This window comes from Tauraco erythrolophus, chromosome 14, assembly GCF_009769465.1.
Source record: "Tauraco erythrolophus isolate bTauEry1 chromosome 14, bTauEry1.pri, whole genome shotgun sequence".
Lineage (NCBI taxonomy): Eukaryota > Metazoa > Chordata > Aves > Musophagiformes > Musophagidae > Tauraco > Tauraco erythrolophus.
In genome coordinates, this window is record NC_141478.1 from 3,240,647 (window position 1) to 3,260,119 (window position 19,473).

The following is a 19,473-nucleotide window of genomic DNA, read 5'->3' on the forward strand; positions in this document are numbered from 1 at the left end:
TGCTTGGGGAAAGGCTTGGGCAGCCCTTCAGCGCGTACACGAGCGCTTTAATGTGCCTTCTGCCAGCACTGACAGCACGAGGTACATTTGCTTCTTGCTAAATAGCTGACTTAGGAATGCCTGGCTCACACACAACATCTGGTCCCGTATTTCTACCTAATTTCCAGCCAGATGGACTGAGGCACAAGGAGGTCAAATGACTCACACAAGGTCAGGCTGATGTCAGAAATCTCCTTGCCGTCTCGGCTGGACTCGTGCTACATCGACTGTTGCTGGAATCGATCCGGCCTGTGTAAGCAGCAGCCACATATGCAGAGCAGAACCCTGAGTTTCTCCCACCTGGCAGCGGGCGATAGGTGGTTAGTGAGTTTGAATAGTGTGCCGTATATCTCCACGCTACCCAGCCAGTGTGCTCACACCTCCAGAATTCCCTAAGCACATGCACACTCACAGTTGTGTCAGATCAGGATTTCCTCTTCACTTCAGCCTTGCGTCGTCCTCTCACTTCTATCCAGGGAGCATGTAACATCTGTGGAACAAGCCCAGAGATAACTGGCTCATGTCTTCCTCAAATCTGAGCGTGCGTGTTTGTGTGTGTACATATAGACGAGTCAGGAGCAAGGCTGAGCTCAGGTATATGCAGAACAGCCCAGTAAAATCAAAACCTGGGAAGAAAATACTTCTCTGCCTGTGAACTAATAGTCTGAGCTGTTAAATAACTTCAGCTTTTAAAGGCACACGTTTCCCCTACACAGAGGTGTGCATTCAGCAGTTTATTGCAAGGGGAAGCTGAGAGAACCCAGAACAAATTGCGTTCAGCCCATATAATTTAATTAGATCTACAAACAAGGTAACACTGGTTGCCCTGGGGATTTAAAGCTGAGCTAAGAATTGCTTGGTGGTCTGTTGCAAAACAAAAAAAATTAAAAAAAAAAAAAAAATAAGGCCCCCAATGTTGTGCCTCTGTGTTGACGGGGAATGGCAGAGTGTTTGCCCGAGCCCTCACTTAGCGCAGGGAATCTGTCTGCGCTGCCAAACGAGCCCTTCAGCATTGTCTTCAACTCTTCCAGGAGCACCCGTGCTGGTGCACACAGGTGAGGGTCCTTCTCCATGCTGCAGAGCGCTGCTTGTGCCAGAGCAAATACGGCAGTCATTCTGCTCCAGATTTACACCGTCTCTGTTCCTTGCCAGCTTGGCGTTATTTTTCAGTGGGCTCACGCCGCTCTGGGTGGTTTGCAGCTTTCCAGGGAGTTGATTTCAGTGGAGCTTTAAGTGGTGTCTTGTGCCATGCTATACCTGTTGGCCTCAAGCGTCAAGAACCAGTGGAAAGCCCGCTTTGGTTGTGAACCCTCTGGCAACTTTTATCCCCTCGCTCTGCACCAGACGCGCAACAGAGCAATAAAGCCTGTTGCAACGGGGTGACTGTGCCAGGCTGTTGCAGAGAGTGTTTTTATTTCGATGCCATCAGAAGTGATCTCTGCTCTCAACTTGCGTCTTCTAATGCCGTAGTATTTTCCCCAACTCGAAGTTTCCTTTTTCAAGCTGCTTCTCATTTCAGGTTTATGACGATAAGAATCTCTTATCTGTGATAATTGGATCTTTTCTCCTCCGGCTTTTCTTCTGCAGTCTTCATGGAATAAATCAGCCAGCCAGCCCTGGACAAACAGCGTAGCCAGATACGGGGACACTATCACAAAAGAGCCTCTCTCTGCTGTGAACGGATCGCTGAAGCTCCCTTCCAGCGCGGGACAGAAGCTTTTGTTACAAGCTCTGGTTTACGATGCTGTGATGGTGGGTGTCTTTGGTGGTTTATTGATTTCTCTGTTCTGATGTGGTTTTCTCCATTTATGTTCCCCATTTTTCCCTTTTTCCTTTCTGCAGCACAGGAGAAAATGTTTTCTTCTCTGAGCTAGCTTTAGTTGCCTGATCATGGGCTTTATTTTTTTTCCTGGGTATAGGAGTGTATGCCAGCAAAACTGATGGGATTTGAATAAAAGCTGTTTGGTTTTTCCAAGAATCGTTCGAAACCTCAGCTCTCCCCTGATCTTCTGTCTTGACTCCAGCCAGCCCTTGAGGGCTCATGATGTGGGCTGCTTCTTTTGGTGATGGTCAGGTGGGGTCAGACAGCTCCGTTGTCAGCAGGATTGTAGCAGTCCTGGTTCCTGAGAACCCGGAGCCAGGCACCGGCAGTCTGCTTTGAGTCTTTGCTGTGGCCATGCAGCACGCAGCCTTCGGAATAAGTTAGGAGCTGCAACGCTCAGCACAGTCAATAAGATCTACAGGCCGCTCGCCTGAAGGAGGGATTGTGTTTTTGCCTGTAAAAGGAGTCAAAGATCAAGGGCTGATTTAAACCCCTTCTCCAAATAGGGTAGAGCAATTTCCACTGCACTTGTCTTCTTTATGTGGGGGTGTAAACTGGGAGGAAATCCTGTTTCTGGTATTGCTTCATTGGAATAAATATGCACACCCATGTTTGGGAGAGTTTGTGCAGGGATTGTGATGTCTGTGCCACAGTCTCAGCAAAGCAAGCTGACACCTGTTCAGATTAACTCCGTACCAGAGGATTTCTTTGGTTATTGCTTTAAAAAGTTCACCCCCCCCATATCTCCACCCCCAGCAAATACTTCTAAGTAACCTACCTACCTACGTTTCCTTCCTAGATAGTAGTGTGAAAATCAATTATACTCAGGATGTAATTAACATTGTGGATAGAGTTAAGACAATGTTTTACAACCCAATTACAGGGCACTGTTCACAGCACAGCTTACCCATCAGTTTGTCAACAAAAGGAGAAAAGTGTTAAAATATGTAAATGATGTACAAAGTCGGCTCCAACAGAAAGCGCAAATTCCACGTGGGATATCACTTCCATGCTTTGAATCGTCGTCTTGCAGCTAAATCACACTCAGCTCAGAATCTGAGCGCTGATTGCCTGGAGAGCTCTTTGTGAGCTTCCAAAATAATTTGCCTGTTGAATTATTGAGTGGTGATCTCGCAGAATGACCTGCTCGTTAGCCAGATTTGTGGAGACCTGTGGCCTGAACTCCACTTAAAAGGAGGAGAACTGATTGTTTTCTTTCTGAATAAAAGTGCTTGAATTCACAACAACTTTTGCAAGCTGTGACCAGGGCTCTAACAAACAAACCTTTTGTGATGTGTAGCCAAAATTAAACCAGGAAAGTGAAGGGAGCCCCGGTATTTAGTTGTGGGTCTGTATCATGAGCTATCTGAAGCCACTTTCCTAAAGCGCTGCCCAGTCACCCTCTGGAAATCCGGCCCTTCATATGGAAACAGGCTGGTGAGTTTTGAAAATTGTGGTCTTTGACAGAGGCTTGGAGGAATAGTTGCTCCAGCCTGCCAAGAAACCATGGGCAAATCACTTGGGATTTGCTTTCCCAAGTGTGAAGTGGGAATAATGATCCTGAGGTGATTTGAGATGCTTCTTAAGACTTCGGCTTTGAAAAGCATATCAAGATAATGTTTAATAGAGGCACGGGTACATCCCATTGCACTCCGTGGGATTAAAAAGAAATACATTTCAGTGCTTGGTTTGGTCACAGCCTCAATTATCTGAATTTCATTTACTTTACCTTCTTTTTTTTTTCTTTTTTTTTTTTAATTTTTCCCATGTTTGATAACAGAATGAAGCAAAGAAGAGCCACCCACCAGCCAGCCTCCACCAAGTGGAAGCAGAGGTCATTGTCCATTCTGATTTTTCAGCTTCTGACAGAGACTACGACTCCCAGCTGCACACCCTGGAAAGCGAAGAGACAGAAACCGAGGACCAGGAGCCTGAAGAGCTCCCCTCTGGAGAGCCGGCTCTTCCCGGCTCTCCCAGCACCCAGCAGGACACCAGCCAAGTGCTGGTGGACTGCACGGGCAATTCTGAGGTTCAGACCCAGGACGAGTTGTTAAGTACTGACAGAAAGACTAACAAAACAGAGGCCGTTTGCATCCGTGGGCTCACCAATGGCTTCCACAGGCACAGGGAAAGTCTGGATTCAGTGGAGAGCGGAGATTCGGACTCCATCCAGGAAGGCAGCGGAGATGTGCAGCCAGTCAAGTGCCAACTGCTTTCCCTGTCCCCGGAGGAGGCCCCCCTCTGTAGTAACTCTGGTTTAACCAGTTCATCCTCAGCATCTGAGAAGATGGCATGTGTCCACAATCATGAAAGAGTGAACTGATCTGATTTTGATCATGGGAGAGCTAGAAGCACTACGAAGGGCCTGTCCCTGTGAGGTGCTGCATGCCCTCGACTCACTGAGCCCAGCAGGAGCTAAGAAGACGCAGCGTCTCACCAGAACAGGATTCGGACCTGTCAGCTGTACATATCGCCTTCGAGAAACCAGTAGGCAGATTGGTAAGAGCCTGTCTTCTTCCCGCTGGAGCTGACGAGTAACTTGGTTTTTGTGGGAGCAGGATTGAGCCATCTGCCGAAGTCTGACATGAAACTACGGCTCGAACAGAGCCTTCTGCGTTAGACTGGGGCTGTCACTTCGCTGTAGGCCTCGAGGCGACTGGCAAAGCATCTTCTAATGCTGGGAAGAGGCAGGGTACACCGAGCGATTCTTCTCAACCGTCTCTTCACCAGGCAGCGCCTTGGCACTACCTACCGCCTCGCAGTTGGGATGAATTTTGTCAGAGGAGTCCCACGAGGGGGTGGAAGCCAACACAAACAAACGCAGCGAGCTGTAACCACCAGCCTTTTCTGCCCTCCCGTGGTTAAAAGGATGATAAGGCTTCTCTTTGCGTGCTACCGCAGTAACTACCACTAGCAGGCTGATGTAGTGGCCTTTTATTACACACTCTACGAGTGCCTCTAACAACTTGTACTATATAGAACCTTCTTCAGCGTCTGGGTCGTTTCACCAACCTGGACTTTGTTTTACGTAGGTTCTTGTACCTAATATTTTAGGTACACATCTGTCCTTTTAATGTACAACATGTATTTTTATTTCCTTGGAACATCTTTATATTATTTAATTTTATAAAGTGGAGTAGTGTGTGGTATAGAGTAGCATTTTTACTACTTCTCTCTTTCTTTATTTTTTTTCCTCCCTAACAACACAACTACCTCATGTCTGTTGGAGAAAAAAAGCAGTAGATCTACTCTTTTGTTATAGTCCATTATAGGTTTTAACTTATTCTTATACTGCCTTTTTCTAAAGAATATGTTTGCACTGGTTGTTGACTCGTTTTTAATGCAGATTTGATGTCGCTCTTGCTTTGTTTCTAAGTATTGCTGTCAGACACCTTCCCTCCAGCTGGAGAGTTGGGTTGTGTTTCTCTGTAGGACTGGGTTTTGCAGGAGCTGGCTGAAGGAGACTGCTTCATCTGGTGGGGTGTCGATCCATCTTTCCTTAAGAAGCTTGTACTAGCAAAGAGAAAAAAGAACCAACAATTGCAAAAGTAACTTGTGATCTTGGGGACATCTATTGTTTGGGGATTTTTGTGCCCAAGTGGAGACATCTCAGATGATTCTGATTTCCAGAGAGCAGCTCTCAGCCTTCTGTAAGCAGTGGACTCACTGAAGGCTTTTGATGAACAGGTGAAATTTTCGAGTCACTTCTGACAGTCCGGGCCAAAGTGCTTTTTATTTTGTTTTTTTTTTGAAGACCAGAGCACCACAAGAGCTTAAAAATTCAAGTCAAATCTTTGCTCTCATACCAGTCTGTCTGGTTTTATTACAGATAACGTTTGAAAATCATCTAGTGACTCTTTCTTGCCAACACTGTTTGCTTACTGCTGACATGTCTCTCAGCCTGGCCTTCTGGCGTTGGGTGAACTTTTCTCTACCTTTTCTTTAGCCTGTCTCTGCCCTCTTCCAGACTTGCAGAGTTTGACTGTGAATGCTACAAGTTGGACCCTTGTTACCCTCAAGGGTAACAAGGATCGGTAACTGTTCATTGGATGTTTGGTAAATGTTCTGCCTCCCTGGAGGATTCAGACATCTGGCTATTTGTTTCTTAAAAAATGAGAGAAAAGATGCCCATCTCCCTCTTTTCCTGCCAAAATTCCCCCAAAGCTGTATGGGGAGCTGTGTGCTGTTCTGAGATCCTGCAAGTGGCTTTAGACTTTGTTTTTTTTTGTGGTAAAATCTGTACTGAGGTACCACTGCTTGCAACAAGAACATTGCTCCACCAGCATCCTGTGCCCGCCTCTGTTGTGAAGAGCCATGTCACAGCATGCCCTATGTTTGGAGCTGAGCTGGACCAGCCCATGTCCTTGCAATCCTCCATCAAACCCTTTTAGCTCCGGCTCTTCAGCAGAGGACTACCTCCAAGCCTCCTGTTGGGAAGGTATTGGAGCTTCCACCTCTCCCCGTCCTACAGCATCTCCTCCCAGCATGACACACTGTTCTGGTAAATGGCTGTGTTGCTGCTCATGGCACTTGCTTTGTTGCTCCAGCTGCTGCTTGCTGTCTTGAGGAGTCTCAGAAACGCTGTTCCGTGCTCTGAAGCACTGCGACTCTGAAAGGCTGTGGCACAGAGACTGGAAATCAGTGGCATTGAGCAGGCTGGGCACGAGTCAGCGTGTGTGCACTGCCAGAGCGGGGAGCTAGAAAGGCAAGAAGTCGTAACTGGGCAGAGGAAGTGCATAATTAACCTCCAGAACTCCCTGCCACAAGACTCTGAAACTAATGACTTACCAGGGTTACAGATAAGGCAGTGAAGTGTTATTGCAGGCAATAAGGGCAATTCCCAGTTCTGTGGGAGCGGATGCAATTCCAGAGGTATAAACCCTCCAGCTGAGGAGGGCGGGGCAGTTTTCCACAGCTGGACCTCCGTTGGCAGTTCGTTTCATGCCCTTCCTCGGTGACAGAACAGACCCTGTACAAGCCACATTGCCACTGCTGACGTGCCGAAAGGGAGAAGGGCCCTTCTTCGAAAAGCTCACTCCAGAGGAACCCCTGGAGACTTCCTTTCACCTCCAAAACCAAGTCACCTGCCTGCAAGCATGCGAGCATGCCGAAGGACCGCTTTCGCTGAGCATCGCAGTGCTGGGGGGAGTTTGACCAGCACTGGGCACGGCTCGGGCACCGGAGTTCTCCTGGCTCCCCGTTGTGACACTGTACCTGGGGCAGGTCACGTTACCAGCCATGACCTTTCCATCCAGGGGCCTGTGGAGATGGAGCTTAGCCCAGGGGCTGATGTGGCGCTCCTTCATCTGCTTTGTCTGTACTGACTTCAGCCATCGTATAGCCATGGGGTGAGCGTTGCTAATCTGCCTAAAATCTATCCCTGCTGCCACTGCAGCCAACACAAGCAGGCACGGCGCAGCACCATTCACCTGGGTCACCATCAAGGAAACCATCAAGTTAGTTACGTGCTCTGAGAGCTTTGGGGGAGATGCAGCAGAGCGCAAACAATTCTGCTTACGCAGAATCACGGATGTACTTTGTCTCCTCACGTATTCTGATCTTGTTACAACCCACCAAATTGTACCAGAGTGTGAAACTGGCAGCATTTGGATGTCCAGGTTCTGCAGTGGCTGTGGACTGGTACTCCAGACCTCAGCTCCAGACATCCAGGCAGTTCCTCGGAGCCCGGCAGTAGCGAAGCTGTCCTCGGTGCGAGCGCGTGTCCACGTGGAGCGCTGGGTGTCCTTGTCCAACGCAGCCCTACCCCAGGTCCCTCCTGTCCTCAGCGTGCGTGGGACCTTCCTGGTCGCAGCTAGAAATGAATCGAAGAAGACAGATAATACCCATTTTGTGTGTAAAGCTGAAACAACCAGTGCGTATATTTTTTTATCATGAAATAAGTCGCTTTCTTGCAGCTTTCTCACAGACACTCAAACTGTTGATACCTTTAATTACCTGTCATACTTAATTATGTTCCTACGCATCAGGCTCCTATTCTCCCTTTTCTTCCTTTCAGTAACACTAAAGATTATTGCTGTTCAACTTTTTGCTGGTGTATCTTGTTTTACATTGTTAAAATGTCAGGTTTTTCTCACTGGCATAATTTTGTAGTATTAATGTTACCGTTTGGCTACGTAACTGTATATTCCCCGTGCTGCTGCGAGAGTCACAATTCTCATCCTTTTATTTCTTTTAATTCCATATTACCTGAAACACGTGACGTGGATAAAAATCTCTTTCAACTTTGTGTTGATTTGATTTCTTACTTAACAGACAGCAAGGTTCTGGTTTAAATAGTTCAAATGAGATAATTTGTAATCTAGGTTTTGAGATTTTTTTATGTTACTAGCTAACAATCCCGAGATCAGCCGATGAAATATGCTGTGTAAGAAAACAACCGTCTTAACAGAGCACTGTATCCGTTTTTGATCTCAGTAGAAATAGATGTTTTGAAGAGATCATTGCGTCTTTTCTAATCAATACTTTTTTTAGAAAAGAGGCGTTTAGTCCAGCAGAAATCTACGATCTGGTTCTGTTATTGTATTCCCTTGCTTGTATTTTAAAATTAAATTTCATTTGATTTTCTACACAGTGCATAAGGATGTGTAACCAGAACTTGATCTCGTTTGAAGGTTGTGTCTGTGTTGGGTTCCATGCTGTACTCAGTTATAACTTTCTTTCTTCAGAGACTGTTCTTACTCCACAAATACTCTTTAGTGTTAAAGTGTAAGAAGACATTGTCCTTATATTCCTTAACTAATGGGTTATTAATAAAATATTTTTAAAAAAGAGTGGAATTTGTCTCACAGTTCAGCTTCTTACAGCTCTCAGAGAAGTCGTCTTGTAGAAGGCTGATCCTGCAGCTGTGCTTGGCATGGCTGGACCCTGGAAAATTTGCCTTTAGGTGCTGGGCCGTACCCTGCCCCTCAAAACACAGAGAGGATGGCCGGAGAGCTCTGTGCCTGCACGGGATTGCTGGAGATGGACCCGTAACGCGTCCCTGGCCAGAGCTGTACCTCGTGGCAGGGGCCTGTGCACGCAATTCCTAACAGCTGAAATCCAGCCTCCTGCTTATCCGAGTAACTCCCTTCTGGATGGATCTGAGCAAGGCCCTGCAGCTGGCAGAGCCGGGCGGCACGGTGGAGCACCTTCCACAGCAAGGTCGTACCTCACTGGTGGGAAGCAGCGGTGGGAGCAGGACCTGGGATTCATCCTCCTGCTAGTTCAGTGCCCGAGCTCATAACTGTGGAAGTTGGGAACACGGGATGGCGGTGGGTACCTGGTTCCTTAGGGATTCTTGAGGGATTTCAGGCGTGGGTGGAATTTGGGTCCATTAGGCATTTCTTGATGCTTGCTCATTGCTCAGTTTTCAACTGATTCCTATAAGAAAAAAATAAAAAAAATGTCCAGTTTCATGTTTTATCTTTCTAGGGAATTTTTTAATGTGAAAAATAAGTTGAAGCATCCAGCAGACACGTGGTGAGACTTCTCCTGGGCTGAACGCTCGGTGGCTTGAGTCCAGCGAGATTGGCGAGGGGATATCTAGCAGTGCTTGAGGACACACTATTAACCTCCCATGCATGTCCCTTTCTTCCTAGGATTCATTCCCTACTTGAGTAGATAGTTTCTGTTATTACTTTATGCTGCCAGGACTACGGAGCCATAAAATCTCATTTTATCTGCATTACAGAGGTAATAAATCTGCACTTAGCACAGTCTTCTCCGATAGTGGTTAAAGGGAACTCTGTCAGACTGCATAACTCTGATCTGCTGGTGACAGGTAACCCCACCAAGGAGCAAGGAAGGACCTTGGCGGGTGACAGGTGACTGCAGATCCCACTTCCAGCTCTCGGTTCGCAGCATGAGACGCTGGTGGGAGGCTGCCGAGTGGGGTGGCTGCAAACAGGGCGGCACGTGGCTGAACAGAGCAGAGGGATGGACACAGCGGATACGTGAAGCCGGGACCATGGAGAAGTGAAGATAAGTTTGTTTGCATTTCTTTCTCTTCCCAACCTTTATTGCCCCAGTATGCTGCGCTACGATGCAGATGGGGATATTGCTACAGCAGGCTGGGGTCTCGTGTGATCTCGGGTAACTTGGTGAGTTACAAGCACCCGGTGCAGCACGTTGCCCAGCTCAACTCCCTGGGAAACGAGACAGCACTCGGCGATGGGCTGTGTGATGCAGCGAGGTGGCTGGGGATGCTCCACGGACGCTCAGCGAACACCAGTGGTGGAAACAGCATCTCACAGGGACTGCTCCAACCTCCTGCCCTCCAGCAAAGCACTGAAGCGGCGGTTACACCAGCACAGTGAGACCTCCAGGATTTGCGTGGCAGGTACGATGGTGTGGGTTTCACCGTTGGTGCTGGCTCCCCACGCTCATCTCCACTGATGACAAAACTGCCGTATCGGTGGCACGATCCTTTTCAGTTAATGGAGAACACACAGCTCCTCCTCAGCCAGGCAAGGAAGCGCCAGGAGGCATCCCCACGGTCTAGTGACAAGCACTGGCCCCTGCCACCACAACACCTGTGTCCTTATACAGCCGAAAGTGTGTGGAAAAGGGTTTTTGCTGGGGAAAGCAGCTTCCAGGAGCATGTGGCGGGGCTGTCCCGCCACTGCTGGGACAGCTCTCAGCTCAGTGCCTCGAGGTGGGTGCCACGATTTTGGCTCCCCTCCCTGTTGCTCACTGACCATGAAACGGATGCTAAAACCCCACGTGTATGTACGCAAGTGAAAAGCTCCCAGGCTGTGAGCAGACAGGGAAACCACAATTACACATGGAATAATAAATGGAGTGAATTCAGACAAGTTAATCTCCCACTTCATCTGCTGAAACTACTAATGGTGTCTTGGGGACCTCAGTTGGCAGTTAATTGGTGTAAACCAGGAGCACTATTACAGCTGATGGAAATTGGCTGTGGAAGGGGTGAGTGACACCCTCTGACCCTCACGAAGGATAACCTTGGACAGATGGACGGACAGATCCTGTGCCCCTCTGCAGGAGGGAGGACGGAGGGATGGACTCCACAACCGCTCTGCAGGGAAGGGGTTTGGATCCTCCATTTGGGCTGGGCACCATCACTCCTGTAACCCCACTGCTTCCAACTTCTGCTCACAGTGTGATAAGAAAATTTAAGGAAATTCCTGCCTCCAATATAAAGCAATTTTTTTAAGGCCTCACGGTTACAGAGGAGCAAAGAAAAACACGAGTGTGCCAGATTCCAGCTCTCAGGTGGCTCTAAGGAGAGCCCCAAACCTGCATTTTTCTTTAAAAATCATATAGCTTTTCACGTGAGTCCTGTTGTTTGGCAGGACCGCCTGCACTTGTGATTTTTGAATGTGACACCAATGATGTCACCAGTGTCATCTGCAAGACGCAGGGCTGAACTCGGTGATGCCCTAAATACATAGCTACCTCCCCTGGCTCCTGGGTCCTGCTGCTGCCATCGCCTGCACACGGGAGCAAAAGCACCCGAAATCTGTGGTTTCTGGGGAAAAACAAGCCCCGTAAAACACATGGCGCTTCATTTCCCTGGGAGTTATTAATTCCCACAAGCCATCCTCGCTGCCGCAGCATCCCAGGAGTTGCCACGAGCCCAGGACGGCTGCGAGTGTCACAGAAATGCTGGCGGGGCCCCACGGCAGGAGCCAGTGAGACACTGGGGAACAGGAGCAGGGTCGGTGCCAAAAGGTCAGGGACGGCGCAGAAATTCAGATGTTACTGAGAGGCTGATGGAGCCAGAGCAAATTCTTCCCTGGCTGAAAGCAACCTCGTAGAGCTCAGCCCGCTGCTAAATGAGAGAAGCTTTAATGTGGTGCAGATGTAGTGACGTCTTCTTTCCTCGTTAGCCGACTCCAACATGCTCAGGGTGCACCATCCAGGAGAGCCATGCATTGCTCGTCTTTACAAAGGGTTTTTCACCAGGTTTCTGGGCACGGTTACAGGGTTTAGTAACCCAGTCCATCAAGCTCTGTTTCTATTCTGAAAAAATAAACGAGTTAGGATCTGTTATTTTTTTTCATTTTTAGTTGTTCTTTCCCCAAACAAACACCACAAAAGACTTTGAGCTGTCATTGTAGAGGTGACTTTTGCTGCTGATGGTGATGTGTTTGCAGAGAACGTGGGTGAAGGGACTGGGCAGAATTGGTTGGACCGCAGCATGTGGGTGCTGGGGCTGAGCACCGCGTCGGGACACATTATTCTCATTCCGTGCCAGGAGGAAAATTACCTCGAGGGCTGTGTCAGGATTTAGGAGCAGACTCATCCTTTAGCAGGTCCTTCCTCACTGGTGTCTCTTCAACGGTGAGCTGGTTGGTCCAACATCTGTGGGACTGATCTGGGTAAGTCACCTTACGATAGCGTTTAAAATGAGGAGCACCAAGGTGGGATAAGCCAAGCTCTTCTCCGTTCCTGTCCCCAGGAACTTCCTGGAGATGGGATCCCCTCATGGCCATTGCTCTGCAATCCCACCACCCTGCTTCCTGCAGACACCAGTCACCTCCACATTGCCAACCACCTCAGTGGGTGGTTTTGTTCTTCAAACCAAAGCCCGAAAGCGAAATGCTTGGCAGAACCAGCCAGAAGCTGTGCTGCCTCAGCAGTGTTTTCCCTTGGTTTAACGCCAGATTTTCGGGTGCCATCCCTAAAGGCAGGCACGAGGCAGGTCCCGTGGAACAGCCACAGGGGCTCAGAGACGGGACCACATGCTCGCCCGCTGCGGCAGACCCGGCCACCATTGCTGGCACTGGGTGGCTTTGAGCAGCGATGGGCAGGAGAGAGCAAGGAACCTCCTTCCCATATTGTTACCACGAGCTCAGGACAGCCTGGCACTAGCTGCCATCCCCCGGGCATGGCGGGGCCATCCGGGACCCCCGAAGGGCTCCCCTGTGCTGCGGGACCCACAGCACCTCACGGCTGTGCCTGAGGGAGGCCATGACGGGGCACCAGGGAGGGGAGACCCGTGAGGGGGCTGTGGGGACAGGGCTCCGGTGAGCGGAGCTCCATGAGGAGAGCCCTGTGAGGTGGCCCCAGTGAGGAGAGTCCCATGAGGTGGCTCTGGTGAGGGGAGCCCGGTGAAGAGGCTGTGGTGAGGGGAGCTCCATGAGGGGAGCCCCATGAGGCGACCCCAGTGAGATAAACCCCCGGTGAGAGCCCGCGGATCCCGGGGGATCCCGTCCCCACGCGTGGCCGCCCCCCGGTCCCCCGGCCCGGCCGGACCCTGCGCGGCGCTGCCGGCGGCCCGGCGGATGCGCAAGATGGCGCAAGGCGCTGCCCGCCCGTCCCCGCCCGCCGCCGGCCCCGCTCCCTCAGCGCCGCCCCCCCGCCCGCCCGGCGCGGCGGCGTGCTCGCGCGGAGGGGAGCAGCGCTGAAATCCGCTTTTTGGCTTTTTTTTTTTTTTTTTTTCCCCCCCACCTTTCTTTTTTTTTCTCCCCCCAACTAGGGGTGGTTCTGGTCTCGCCTCCCTCCTTCGCTCCCTCCTGCGCGGGCTGCTCCCTCCCCGTGGGGCGCAGGGAGGCGAGCCCGCCCGCCCGGGATGCCATGGCTCCGCCGGGCTCCGCGCTGCCCGCCTGCCTGCTGGGGCTGCTGCTGCTGCTCGGCTGCCGCGGAGGTAAGAGCCGGGTCGGGCTTGAGGAGCGGGCGAGGGGGACGGACCTGCTGCCGCCGCGCCCGGCACCGGCGCTGCTCCCCGCCGCCCTCGCCCCTCGCTCGGTCGCCGTCGGTCGGTCGGTCCCGTCCGCGCTTCGCGTCCCCTCATCACCCCCGTGATGGCCGGGGCTGTGCTCATCCCCGCTCCCCCGCGTCCCTCTTGAGCCCCGCGGCGGGTCCCGCTCCCCCGCGCTCGTCCGCAGCCGGTCCCAACCCCGCACGCCGCTCCGGTCACTCCCAGCACCGCGCTCAGCCCGTCCCCGGGGCATCGGGCCGCCGCGGAGGCTGAACCGGCGGCTGGAGGGACCGAACGCGGCTCCAGCACACGCGTGCCTCCGCCTGCGGCCGCGGCTGTTCGTGTCGCCCGCCCTGTTAACGTCCCTCTGCGGGAGCGGGGGGCTCGTCCCTCCGGGAAGGCACGTTGGGGTCGGGGCTCTCGGCTGCAGATTTGTACATCAGCCCATCCAGCACCTTCATCCGCGGGCAGCCCCAAGTGCTCCCCCAGAGCGGTGTTTTTCGTTGGAAACCCCACTTGTATGGGGGACTCTGGGGAGGGGACCGTGGTGTTTGTGGGACCCTGGCCCCCGTGGCTGGCGTTGGGGAGGGCTAGGGTGGCTGTCGGGGTGGTGGCCGGGCTGGGCATCCGTGCCCAGAGAGCAGACCCGCAATCATCGCAGGCGATGTGAGCGGGAGGCAGCGCCCGCGCCAACGAGTCGCGTTTGTCAGCAAAAGGTGGTGGGTACAGAAAAGAGATGTTGGGCTGCAAGTTGCAGGGATGATGGCGAGCTACTTTCAACCTTCAAGTATTGTGCTCTCCCGTAATGCCTGGCTCGGTTCACACAGCCGCAACCGGTAACACCCCCCACCGCACCAGGGCTGAACTACAAAAACATCAAAGGGATTTTTCCCTGGACCTACTGTGCACATGGCCGGGCTGATAAATTGCAATATTTTCCTTCTGCTGGTGACGCTGCTTAAGCGTCGGTCTAATCGGAGAAAGATGCTGTTTTGCAGCGAAATATCCCTGTGCCTCCTGCCTCCTCTTCACTTAGCAGCCTTAAGGATAAAGCAAAGTAGGAATTGTTTAAAAAATGTGCGAGCAGCCCAGCATGGTCAAGAGGGAGAAAAGCGTGTGTTAGATTAATCGGAGATTATCTGCCGGAGTGTTTAGGAAACCAGGCTGTGGGCTATTCCCATAATAAATCTCGCCACGTGGTTTGTAGCAGCCACGGCGAGGAGGAGAAGCCGGTGTAACTCGCGGAAAATATAAGTTATCTGTGAAGTGGATGTAACGAGGCAGGTCTCGTTAATCTCTTGAGATTCCTGGGTATGCAGCAGTGCAACGAGGAGAGTTGAAAAAGTACTTCTTTCTTGGGGAAGGACAGGAAAAGAAGTGACTTTTTGAAAGCAAAACTTCAGTTAAAGTTGAGTTTGTGTCTAGTTTATCGTTCGCCGCTGTCTAAAATGCCTGTTTATGCTGCGACTGGGCAGGGCAGCGGCTCCTGACGTTGGCGTGTGTTTTGCTGGCCCCAGTTCAGAGTGCCTGGCTGCACTTTAAAAGTTTGTCTGTTCTGACGGTGTTTTTTTTTCCCCCCTTGGTTGGTTTTTACGCTCTCGACGTGGTTAACAGCGAGGTAACGCGTTTCTGCGCTCTGTTGAATTTAATAAACCCTCCTGCGTTGATGTCGATCAGCGCCGGAGCGGAAAGCCTCGCCGCGGGGACGGATGCTGCGGCGGGAGCGGTGCTGTGCGGGACGGGATGCTCCACTCCCATCCCTGCGCTTTTCAAAACTCCCCAAAACATTTGCCTGGCCACTGGGAACCAGGCGTTGGGAGCTGGTGGTCAGTGTGCTGGGGTGGGCTCAGCAGCGAGACAGTATTTTCTTTCTCTTTTTTTTTTTTTTTTAATTTCCTGGAGCTCTTTGTTCTGGGTAGTGGACAGCTTTTGTCTGTTATTGCTGAGCCCGGCATTCAAAGGCAGGCATAGGATACCAGAGGCTCCCGGGCTCTGCTCAGTAACAGCCTTGGAATTAAACATCGTCATTTATATTTAAGTAGGCTTAACTTCTAAATTATTGAAGCTATAAGCTTTCACTAATTCCTGCTCTGTGTGGCTTTGTTTTTTTAGACGCAAAAAAAAAAAAAAAAAGGATTGCTTTCTCCTAAATTGGTGTAATACTCCGTCTTTTTTCGTGATATATGTGGAGGGTATCTGGTGTCATTTTTCCCCAGTAACACTCAGAGATGCTGCATGAAACTCAAGCCCACGTTTGGGCTTCGTCTCTCTCGGGGGGTTCAACAGGAGAATCTTGGGACGTGGTTTTCCCGCGTGGTGGATGCGGGAACGGTCGGTGACATGGGGTGGTGGTCTCACAACCGTGTGCTCGTGCACCGCGTTTGAGACCCGTGCTGGGTGCGAGGCTCACGCAGGGGTGCGAGTGTGCAGCCACCCACGCCAGTGGCACGCAAATGTCTGCTGGGGCCAAAACTAACTTTTCAGTGGAAGTATTTAAAAGCCAGCTGATAGAGAGGGGAATAGGGCTGGTTGGTCCCCTCCTGATCCATCCTGCTGCCCTCTGCACAGGGAGTTAGAAATCCTAAACTAGTCTAATTGCTCCTCTTCTTATTACCTGTCGGGCTCTGGACCTTGCACACCCAAGCTCCCACAGTCGCTTAGGAGCTGGAAGTGGATCCCAAGGAGAGGAGCTGGGCAGAGGGCCCCATATCCAAGGTTACAGCCTGATTCTGTGCTCCTCTCCTTCCTACTCCATCCTGGTTTTGCTCCACGTACCCTGGTGCGATCAGCCCGGCATGGGACAGAGCGGAGCAGCTCAGCAGCAACACTGCCCAGCGCGGAGCTGCAAACCCGCTCTTGTTTTGCGTGTGCAAATGAGACAGCCTCTCTCCCTCTTTTCTATCTGCCTGAACTTATTTTCCCTCTGATTTCCTTGCTTCTGGAGAGTCCCATGTGAAGTGCCAAGCAGTGATCCTGTGCGACGCCAGCCCCTCGCTTCACAAACCCTTGGGACTTTGCTCCCCCCGTGCCTCCCCGTCCCACTGCCTTGAAATGTTTCTCCACCACGCCGGGATGGCTGGACCCGCAGCGTTAGGATCCAGCACTGTCTCTGGTGGGAGCAGGATGGGGCCCCGAGGCAGGGAGCAGTGTCCAACGGAGCTTGTGCGGAGCTGCTGCCGGCATCCGGCTTTTCCCCCCGGAGCAGTGAGCTGATCCAGCACGCGTTCAAGCAGACCAGGCACTTCGTTTTGCAGCCTGTGACAGAAGATGCTTTTCTCCATGCCCTCTTTCCCCCCCCCCCAATATTTCATGCCTTGCGTTCCCGGGCTTCTGACCCCGGATATTATCCTTTTATTTGATCTAACAAAACAAGGCAGGAGCCCCGCTCTGCAGATTAAGAATTCCCATTTAAATCAACCGAATAACATTGGGCAGGAGCAGGAATAGTCCGTTCAAAATTACTTTGAAATCACGAACTTATTTGAACTTTACTGGAGCTTTTAGTTTTACAGAGTTTAGAAACTAATAAATTATGTAGCAGGGCTCATGAAAATCTACCCGAGTCCGTTTATCCAAAAGAATATGCAACATTTTGGTTTTGCAAGAAAATAAAAATAATTGTTTACACATGTTCAGGAGTCATTGGCAAGCATATAAAACTGATGGTTAAGCCGGCGAACATGTCAATAATTGCACTTTAAGAGAAGAGAGAGGCAAATAGGGGAGCGTACCACGGAAAGCACACGGCATACGCATCTGGCCTTGCTGTTATATCAAATGTCACTGTTGTATCACACCCTCCACTCAAGAGGAGCCTGGTCACTTCACAACCCAGACCCGCTCCTGTGTTGGTAATTTAAAACCAGAGTTTCAGAGCAGAGTCAAGGATTTGCTGCCTTTTTTTTTGTGTGTGTGTGTCTGTGCGTTCTTGCAGGTGTGATTGTGTTGATGAAGCTGATGGCGGGTCAGGAGGATGCGGGTTGTGGCGTGTGGTTCTGCTGAGTTGCGAAGATGCTTTTGCAAAAGGGTCGTTGCTGCTGAAACCTGAGAGTACGTGAAAAGGGAGAGAAGTGCTGGAGTTTCGCTAAAACGGCTCTGGTTTTGGAGCGAGCAGGGATCGGAGCGGTGCTCGGCTCCTCGAGAGGAGCGAGGCGATGCTTTCCTCCGTCCGAAATTTCAGGGTGGGAGGTGATAAGGCAGTGGGAATGGCAGGGAGGAGACAGTGCTGCATTTCCTTTGAATCCCCTGGATGCAATTAAGAATTTTAAGGATTTCAACGTGCACAGAAACTTCTCTTCCTCCAGAAGGACTTTGCCTTTCCTTTCCTCGCACGCCATCCGGTCCTGCCTACCAGAACTCAAGCTGAATTCAAGGACTGGGTGATGGGGCTGGGCTGGCTGGTGGCTTTGGCACCGTGATGCTGGGGTGTCTGTGACTCTCTCGGCAGCCTCATGCCTTCATGTTTCTCCCGGCTGCCATGTCTTTGGTCCTCAAGCACCGTTACATACTGCGTGGCCAGTCTGTGCCCGGCTGGGTCTGTGCAAGGGACCGACCGTGGGGACAGCCAGTCCCATTGGGTGCTGAACCCCCTGTTCTGTGTTCGAGCAGCCTGGGGAGCTGAAGCCTGCGAGACCCGGCTCCAGGCATAGCTATTCCCATCTTGGCCGTTTCCTTGGCCGTCCTCTTGTGCGTGGTTGTTTCCTGCATGTTTGGGTCACTGATGCCCTCTGCGGTGGGACTCGGATCTGGTCCGGGCTGCGAAACACATGGGGCACGCGAGTAACGGCACATCCAGTGCTCGGCTTGCTGCCGTGCTCCCTGGATGCCTCGCTGTGGATGGAGCTACTGTGGGCAATTAACTCGGGAAGGGCCTTTGCCCTTTCCAGCTATACCAACAGGTTTTACTGTGTCTTCTTTAGAGACTGGGGAAGCCCACGAGGACTCGTAGCTCGTCCTGGAGAGGGTCTTTGTGCTGTGCTTCCAGCTTCCACGCTGTGTTTAACAAGCGACCTCCTGGGATTTGCCCAGTCTGGTCTTGAACATCTGAAAATTATTTGGGGCCACTTCTCTGGCTCTTTGGGCTGTGTTTGCCTTCCTCGGCTAAAATCTGTGCCCCCACCAAGGGCAGTGATGCTGGGCATCTCTGGGCTTGGCATCAGGTGGCCGAGAGGTCATGGTCCTCCACAGAGACCTCCTGCAATTGCTTAACGAGTGGATGTGGTTTATGTGCCCTGATGGAAAAATCGCTTTATATAACCTCCCGTCCAAAAGGAAAGGGAATAAAAAATTCTGAGCTAATAAACTTTACTGCCAGCAAGATGTTGGGCCTGTTACAGCCTATTCTCCTCTTCTTTAAATGTAAATTTTTCTGGATGCCCTAAAGAGCCAATTTGCACTTTACTGCTGTGTAGTGCTTTTCTCCTTAGGGTCTGGGTCAACCTGAAGGAGATTTAAAGGGGCACCAGCTGGATTTTTAGGTTGCCAATTTAATCAGCCTGAAACCTGTTATAACCTGCAGGAGAACATCTTTCAGGTCCAGATATCTTTTCCTTCCACATCCTCTCATTTGCAGAAGGGTTTTAAAAAAACCCCAACCACCACTGAAAGAACAGGAGGCAGTTTTTGTAAGGCTGTCTCAATCTGCACCCAGGTTTTTGGTCCTAATATTAACCTGCATCCTATAAAAACCTCTGGTCCTGAGCTCGTGGGACTCCAGGTGCATCTTCTTTTGGCTTTAATGAAGCAGGACTGGAGTGGCTGTCATCGGTGATGGTAAGGCTTGCCGGTGCGTCGCTGCTGATTTATGCTGTGTTATGCTGGGAACAAACACAGTAAATCAGGAGAGAGGGTGAATTTCTGCTCATGAGAGGCAGTTTGCAGGTGAAGGTCGTGCTGTCGGTGTGATGAGAGAGGAGCTGGGGCTGCCTCGGTCTCCCTGCCGGTG

At 51.2% G+C, this 19,473-nt stretch overlaps 2 protein-coding genes across 2 annotated transcripts in view; both read left to right on the forward strand.

Moving 5' to 3' along the window:
• IGDCC4 (immunoglobulin superfamily DCC subclass member 4) overlaps positions 1-4,295 on the forward strand; it is a 94,377-nt gene extending 90,082 nt beyond the window's left edge. Inside the window, exons 19-20 of the mRNA XM_086620245.1 lie at positions 1,627-1,791; positions 3,642-4,295. Of these exons, the coding sequence (XP_086476371.1) occupies positions 1,627-1,791; positions 3,642-4,184 (708 nt within the window). The 3' untranslated portion in view covers positions 4,185-4,295. The remainder of the gene's footprint in view (positions 1-1,626; positions 1,792-3,641) is intronic.
• Positions 4,296-13,122: 8,827 nt separating this feature from the next.
• IGDCC3 (immunoglobulin superfamily DCC subclass member 3) overlaps positions 13,123-19,473 on the forward strand; it is a 107,641-nt gene continuing 101,290 nt past the window's right edge. Inside the window, exons 1-2 of the mRNA XM_086620556.1 lie at positions 13,123-13,132; positions 13,308-13,475. Of these exons, the coding sequence (XP_086476682.1) occupies positions 13,123-13,132; positions 13,308-13,475 (178 nt within the window). The remainder of the gene's footprint in view (positions 13,133-13,307; positions 13,476-19,473) is intronic.